Source organism: Trichechus manatus, unplaced genomic scaffold (assembly GCF_000243295.1).
Source record: "Trichechus manatus latirostris isolate Lorelei unplaced genomic scaffold, TriManLat1.0 scaffold00011, whole genome shotgun sequence".
In the NCBI taxonomy this organism is placed as follows: Eukaryota; Metazoa; Chordata; class Mammalia; order Sirenia; family Trichechidae; genus Trichechus; species Trichechus manatus.
Window position 1 is genome coordinate 12,253,463 of NW_004443947.1, and position 7,634 is coordinate 12,261,096.

The 7,634-nt window shown below is 44.1% G+C and overlaps 1 protein-coding gene across 5 annotated transcripts in view; it reads right to left on the reverse strand.

The window, feature by feature from the left end:
* Positions 1-7,634, reverse strand: part of TENM2 (teneurin transmembrane protein 2) — a 1,072,759-nt gene that overhangs the window by 28,206 nt on the left and 1,036,919 nt on the right. For all 5 annotated transcript variants that reach the window (XM_012560118.1, XM_004371224.1, XM_012560117.1 and 2 more), the window contains 3 exons: positions 5,304-5,317; positions 4,575-4,606; positions 1,051-1,074 (listed from right to left, as the gene is read on the reverse strand). In XM_012560118.1, the coding sequence (XP_012415572.1) occupies positions 1,051-1,074; positions 4,575-4,606; positions 5,304-5,317 (70 nt within the window). The remainder of the gene's footprint in view (positions 1-1,050; positions 1,075-4,574; positions 4,607-5,303; positions 5,318-7,634) is intronic.

Sequence of the window (7,634 nt, forward strand, 5' to 3'; positions counted from 1 at the left end):
CTTTATAAGTAGTGTCATGCCAATTGAGCTAGATGTTCCCCAAGACCATGGTCCCCAGAGCCCTCCGTCCAGCAACTCAGTCCCTCGGGAAGTTTGGATGTGTCCATGGGGCCCCCATGACCTTTCCTTGTACAGGTTGTGTTAGTTTCCCCTGTATTGTTAGACTTGTCATCTTTTGACCTTCCAGAAGTCTTGTATGTTGGCTATGTCCTAGCCTCCAGATTCACCAGTGGGTAAGTCTGGAGAAGACTTCTGTATTTTTAAGATCAGAACTTGAGATCACATACATCTCAAGCTTAAAATCCTTCCATGGTATCCCATTGAATTTAGAATAAAAGCCATACTCCTTACCAAGGCCTCACCCCCAGCTACTTTGCTACCGCCACACTGGCTCTCATTCTGCTCCAGATATAGGCCACGGTGTCTCCTGCCTCAGGGCCTTTGCATGTGCTGGTTTCCTAGCATGGAAGTATTCCTCCCACCTCATGCCTAGAAAATTCCTACTTTTCATTCAGGTCTCAGCTCAAATGACATTTCCTCACAGTAGTCTTAAATCAGATACTTCTATTATCCCCACCCTACCTTTTCCTTCATAGCATCCATTACAATTTATTTATATTATTTACGCTACGGTTTAAGCTCCATGATGGTCTTTGTACCTTTCCACTGCACCATCCAAAACAGCAAGTCAGCCAAAAGTAATGCTTGCTTGGAGAACACATTGTTTAATGTGTTTGCAAAGGCTTGTCCTTCTAATTATGTATTATTTAAACTAATATTAAATTTATCATGAGTTGTTCCATCTGCACAAGCACTGATCCTAAGGTAGTGTTGAGTCTTGTCTACTTTGTTCACCTATAGACACTCAGTGACTAGTACAGTGCCACAAACATAGTAGGTGTTTGAAAAATAGGTTATTACTCGAACGTGCTGTGGCAGGAAGGAGCTGATAACATTCAGGCTTTCAGGATGACTGCGTATGTGAATAGACCTGCCTGAGTGGGCTCCATGCTGAACTCAGGGAACGTGTGTGTGTTCACATGAACACACGCGTGGCCGTCTCCCGCCTAGCTGCTGTGCTACTGTGATCTGCCACATAAGTAAAAGTAACACACACCAGCGTGTAATTGCAATGTCATATTAATTACACGGAAACCAAAACAAAATTAGTAACTCCCACTTCTTCTTGGAATACTAATAACACTAATACCAATATCATGATGGAAGATTATCTTGGAAGCAATTTTTCTTTTGTTCTGCTACCTACACATGTAGCTGTTTCTTGCTTTTGCAATCTCTATGTTAATCATAACCAGGAGGAAATATTCTAGAGGGTAATTATATGCATTTCTTTTTGGAGAGAATCACGCACTAAATCCGTTTTAGGAAAGAACTTAAGTTTTAAACCTTCACAGAAGGGGTCGGCTTCAAGTTCCTTCTTCCGAAAGCCTAGAAAACGTGCTTCCTGGAGGTAATAATGCATTAATAGATACTCCAGGCCAGGAGTTTGTCTTACAGATAGGCTTTGGAGGGATGGACGGTAGGCGTAGAATATATCTGTTATGTGTGTGTGTTTAACCCAGTATGTCTTCTTTTCTTCTTTGAATACAGCACTCCTTTCCTCTAAGGTTTCTCCTATCTAGGTGGTTTATTGAGTTGCCCGTCACAAGATATAGGTGTGGGCATGTGACCCAGGCTTGGCGAATCATAGATCCCCATCTTCCTGACCAGTGATTGGCCAAGGGATGTAAACTCCATCTGTGCCAAGCCAATCACAGTTATTCCCTAGGAATATATGTAGCCTGTTGCCGTCGAGTTGATTCTGACTCATACTGACCCTATAGGACAGAGCAGTACTGCCCCATAGGGTTTCCAAGGCTGTAATCTTTATGGAAGCAGACTGCCACATCTTTCTCCCATGGAGTGGCTGGCAGGTTCAAACTGCTGCCATTTTAGTTAGCAACCAACCACTTAGCCACTGTGCCACCAGGGCTCCTTAGGGATATTTATTTATTCATTTATTTATACACATGCATATATTATATAATATAGGTTCCTGGGTGGCACAAGCAGTTTGTGATCAACTGCTAATCTAAAGGTTGGTGGTTCAAACCCACTCAGTGGCACCACAAAAGAAAGGCCTGGTAACCTGCTTCCGTAAAGATTTTGGCTAAGAAAACCCTACGGAGAGTTCCACTCTGTAACACATAGCGTCAGCACAGTCAGAATCAACTTGATGACAATGGGTTTGTTTTCTTTTTTTCAGTATAATTTATGTGTGTGTGTGTGTGTGTGTGTGTGTGTGTGTGTTTGTATGCTGGGGATGATTTCTTTCTCTTTCCTCTGGGCTCGCTAAGCTGAGATAATGTAAGCCTCAGGCCAAGGCTGCCCAACACAGAATGTGAAGAGGTCACCAGTTCTACCATAGCAGAAAATGAGGCCAACTGCCAAGAGAAGCAGTGCTGGGAGATGGAAGGCGATGGTAGGAAAGAGAAAGAGAGAGAGATGCCAACCTGGTGACTTCACTTGGTTCTTGATGTCACCAAGGGCGGCTCCCTCTTGTGCTGGCCCTTTAGGTGACACAATGCATGCCCTTTTTTATTAAGCTAATTTGAGTGTGGTTCCTGTCTTTTGCAGTGGAAGGATTCCTGGAAAATACAGGGGCAATGTGTTTGTGAATTCATACTTGCTTTGGGGTGGGGCATTTACATACTAAGCACCTTCCAAGGAGGAGCCTACAGAGGGCATGGCCATCGCATCTTTCTTCATCACCTCTTGTGTGAGGGCTCACCTCATGGCATCTGTCACTAGAGACACAATGGTGAGAGGGTCCCTGCATTCATGGAGCTCACAGGTGCTCTGATGCAACTGCTTCCTGTGTCTCTGAAGGGCCAGAGAGAACAGGGAAGGAAATGGAATGTGGTGAGGGAAGGGAGGGGGTGGACTTTCAAATGTGATTCCTTGAGAAGTCCTTGGAAAGCATAGTGAAAATCTTCCCCACACTGAGTTTGGACAGGAACGTAAGGACAAACACTACAAATTTTGCCAAGCCTCATGAAGCTTTTGGTAGAAGGGTGTGGTCATGGTCCATCCACCTGCCATCTTGCATTTCACCAGCCTATAAGCAATAGCTGCTGATGCTTTCCTCAGCTGAAGGGATGTCTCTTACTCGGGGATTGTGGGAAGAAGGGGGATAGAGTTTCACTGGGCTCTGTTTTAATCATGCTGGCTTCACTGGGATTGTTGGTCTCCTCTGAATCCGAGTGCTGCTCAGAAGCCTTGGGCCCCACACCACTCAACCAGCCAGACTCTCAGCAGCCTGCCAGCCCCTGGGAAAGGTCAGGCCATTTGCTTCAACACATGATACCCTCAGTTGTTGCACCACAGATTCTCTCCAAATTCCCTGCTATCCATGCAGGAGCAACAATTACATGGTGCTAGTTTAATGGTTGCATTTTAACATTCAGTCGATTTCTTTCTCATTCCAAGAGGCAGAGTTGGGGCTGCCAGAATCTCACATTTCTGTCTTGGGTTTCAGCTCCCAGCCTCTCATCACACAGCCCACATGCCAGCCCACAAAGTTGGATGGCCGGCCAGCCTCCCTGGTCTATATGATCACGGGAAGGGACCCTCAAAAGTTGAGGATGATTTAGCAACCCTCCTAGTTGCCAGATCCTGTTAATTAAACATGCTAAATATCTCTCACATCTCTTCCTCCCCCTACTTTCTCTCTTCCCTGCTAGCAACTGGGTTTCTTGTTTGGGATCCTGCAATAGCCTACTTGCTGTCCCTCTCCTCCTATCTTGTCCCATCTAATCTATCTTCTTCGCAGCCTGAGAGAGCTTTCTAATGCTACACATCCCAACACATCACTCTGCTAATTAAGCCCCTGAATGGCTCCCCATTGCCCTCAGGATAAATGCCAGCCTAGCAGAATATTCCCTTCCATGAGCTGTCCCTGGCCAACTCACCCAGGCTCATCTTTTTCGGCACCACACAGCAGCACACCCCTCTTCTCTGTAGCCAAGTTGAGTTTCTTAAAGTTATCTGCAAATTGTTGTTGTGAGCTGCCACTGAGTCAGCACTTGGCTCATGGCGACCCCACGCACAACAGAACAAAATGCTGCCAGGTTCTGTGCCATTACCATGATTGGTTGCAGACTGGACTGTTGTGATCCATAGGGTTTTCATTGGCTGATTTTTAGAAGTAGATTGCCAGGCCTTACTTTCTAGTCTGTCTTAGTTTGGCAGCTCCACTGGAATCTGTTCAGCATCATAGCAACACACAAGTCTCCACTGACCGACAGGTGGTGGCTACACATGAGGTGTATTGCCCAGGAATCAAACCTGGGTCTCCCGAATGGCAAGCAATAATTCTACCACTGAACCAAAATGCCATTCTCTTTTTCACAGGTGACTCTCTCAGTCTGATAACCCCTCCCCCATATCTTTGCCTGGCTAATGCCTATAGTCCCTCAGAACTCAGTTTGATGCTAGCTCCCTTGTGAAGCTCTTTCTGATCCCTTATCAACTCTCAGACCTGGTCAGAGTGGCAGAAACTACTGTGTGTTCACCAACTCTCCTTTCATTTTCCTCTTCTTAAGCCCTCAGTAAGACATTTCCCAGACTCCCTTGCAGTTAAGTTGAGGCCACATGACTGGGTTCTGGCCAATGTCTGTGGAAGTGAAGCATGCCACTTCCTGCTCCTTAAGTCCGCTTCAATCATCGTGCCTTCTTCCCCTTCCACAACTTTGGAGGCCATGGGTTTAAGGTGGCAGGATCGAAAGACAGAGGAATTGCAATGAGCTAAGTAGAGTTGCCTGACTCAACTGGACTGTGATGGGTTAAGTCCCTGAAATTTACTTGTTACCCTGAAATTTATTTATTTGAGAGTTTATTTGTTACCCAGCTTAGTCTATACTCTCCTGATTCATGCAATTAGGTATTCCTTTCCCTATCGTATGGCCTCTATTAGAGCTTACATCACACTGCTTACATAGTTTTCTCCACTAGACTGTAAGCTCCTTGATGACCAGGGCTGGATTTTCTTTACATTTCTATAACCCATTCGATCCATGGTATTGACATATAATTGACACTTAGTAAACATCTTTCAAATGAATAAAAAATTTCAGTGCCTCATTTGATAATGGAGCAGGACTGAAAAGAAATAACAGGACTAGGAGTTGGGAGAGAGGAACCTATATTCTCATTGGGTGAGACAGCCTGTTTGCCTTGGGGGTAGGCAGCAAATGTCTTTGGTTTCCAAAAAAAAACCCAAAACCAGATACCATAGAGTCGACTCCAACTCATGGCAACCCCCTGTGGTTCAAAGTAGAACTGTTTTCCATCAGATTTTCAATGGCTGATTTTTAGGAAGTCGGTGACCAGGTCCTTCTGTGGAGATGCCTCCGGGTAGGTTTGAACCGCCAGCCTTTTGGTTAGCAGCCAGTGCATTAACGATTTGCACCACCCATGGACTCTGGTCTTTAAAATTTAGCAGCTGCAAACTTTCCTGCCACAGGCTCATGAAGCATCTGAGGAAAAGGCCATTCCCCAGTTCTCGTAATCCATATCACACCCCACCTTTCCTTTACACCCTCTTCCAACTGTTCCCCTGCAGTTTCCAGGAGTTGCTCTTATTTCATTCACTAACCAGTTTACGAACTGAATTAAAATAAATGAGATGCAAATAAATTCCAGGCTTTCTCTCTCATTTTCAAATTACATTTTCAGTCCACTCAACCTGTTATAATCTCATAGTGATTTTCATTTAAGAGAGCTAAATGGATATGTGATTATTGTTACAGGAACTAACACCAGACAATTAAATGTTGAGGTGTTGATAGATAAAGCTGTGTTTTGATTTGCATAAACATGATGCCAGCAAATCTAACCCTGGCAGAAATTCAGTTATAAGACTTGCGTGCCTAACTTCTGCTAATTACCACAAGTACCATTATTAAGATTTTTAATATTCAGAGTTGGGATTATAGCCATTTTATTTCAGGGCCACATTTATCTTTATTTTGAAAACTTAGTCAAAATGCATAACTGATTTATCAGAGAAAAGGAATGATTACTACTTATAATCAAGTTCTACAGTGTCACGTATCAAAAATCAATTACACAGCCCTGAAACCCAGTCATTAAGGATTTAGCTACTAATCTCATTCCATTTTTGTCTTTAGGAAGATACCGCCACTTGCAACTTTGCAGATACCAGGAGAGGAAGAAAAACATGGGAGACTGCTGATAACCTAATGTGGAGAATTAAACTCCAGCCAGACAAAGGCAGAATCTTAATATGGAGTGGCCCAGCTCTGCAGGGACGTCACCTGGGTTGGCTGGATTGCAACCCAATAACGTGGCAAAAGTTACGACCCAAGTTTTGCCAAAGCCGAGCCTCCCAACCTCAGGGATTCCAAAGCATGTGTTAAATTCCGCTGTGTTATATTGTTTAATGTCTTCTTAGTGCTTATCTCAATCTGTAATTATTTTAGATATTTATTACTTTACTTACTGCCTGCCCTTCTCTTCCCCCAACCCTCACCCGTCACTCCCACGCTCTGCAGAACGTAAGCTGCACTAGAAGGACGTTGCTTTGTGTACCTTGTATTTCCAGAGCATAGCACAGCACCTGGCCCATAGTAGGTGTTCAAGAAATATGTGCTGAATTTGTGGAAGACTGAGATTTTTCTCTGGGAAAAGGGTTAGTATGGTGGTAGGAATTGGTCCCTTTTTTAGTGCCAGACACCTGCCCAGAAGACTTCCCAAGAGGAAGTAACAACCAAATGCGACAGGAAGTTTGAACCAACCTCAGCTCCCCCAGACAGGCAACTTGATCCCAAGTTACATCTTTTAAAAACTAATATATAGTATTTATTGAGCACTTTTATGAGGTAAGCACTATGTTAAATGCTTTAAAATACCAGTTGCCAGGACCCACTAACACTAGGATCATCTAGATAACTGTGGAACTAAATAGGAAGCTGTGTGATATGGCAATTAAGAATACTGATATGGGAGCCAGACAGAAAGACAGAAGTGGGCTGAGTCCTGCTTTGTTCTTTCTAGCCATCCTGCCCTTGGAAAGGCTATTTAGTTTCTCTGAACCTGCGTTTCATCATCTGACAATGCAGTAATAATAACTACCCCCATGGGCCTGTTGAAAAGATTAAAATAAGTAAAGCATTTAAGGAGTACCTGAGTGGTACAAACGGTTAACCTGCTCAGTTGCTGACTGAAAGGTTAGAGGTTCAAGTCCACCTAGATGTGCTCTGGAAGAAAGCCTTGGCGATCTACTTCTGAAAGATCAGTCACTGAAAACCTCGTGGAGCACAGTTCTACTCTGATGCACATGGGATCACCATGAGTCACATTTGACTCAATGGCAACTGTTTTTCTAAAGCATTTAACATAGTGCTTGCATCATAAAAATGCTCAATAAATGTTATATATTAGTTCTTAAAGGATGTAACTTGGGATCAAGTTGCCTGTCTGGAGGAGTTGTGGTTGGTTCGAACTTCCTGCTGCCTTTGGTTGTTACTTCCTCTTAGGAAGTCTCCTCTGACCCTCTCAGGCTGACCGATAGCTGACCCTCTGGGATCCCATCAGACCCTGAGTCCTGTCTC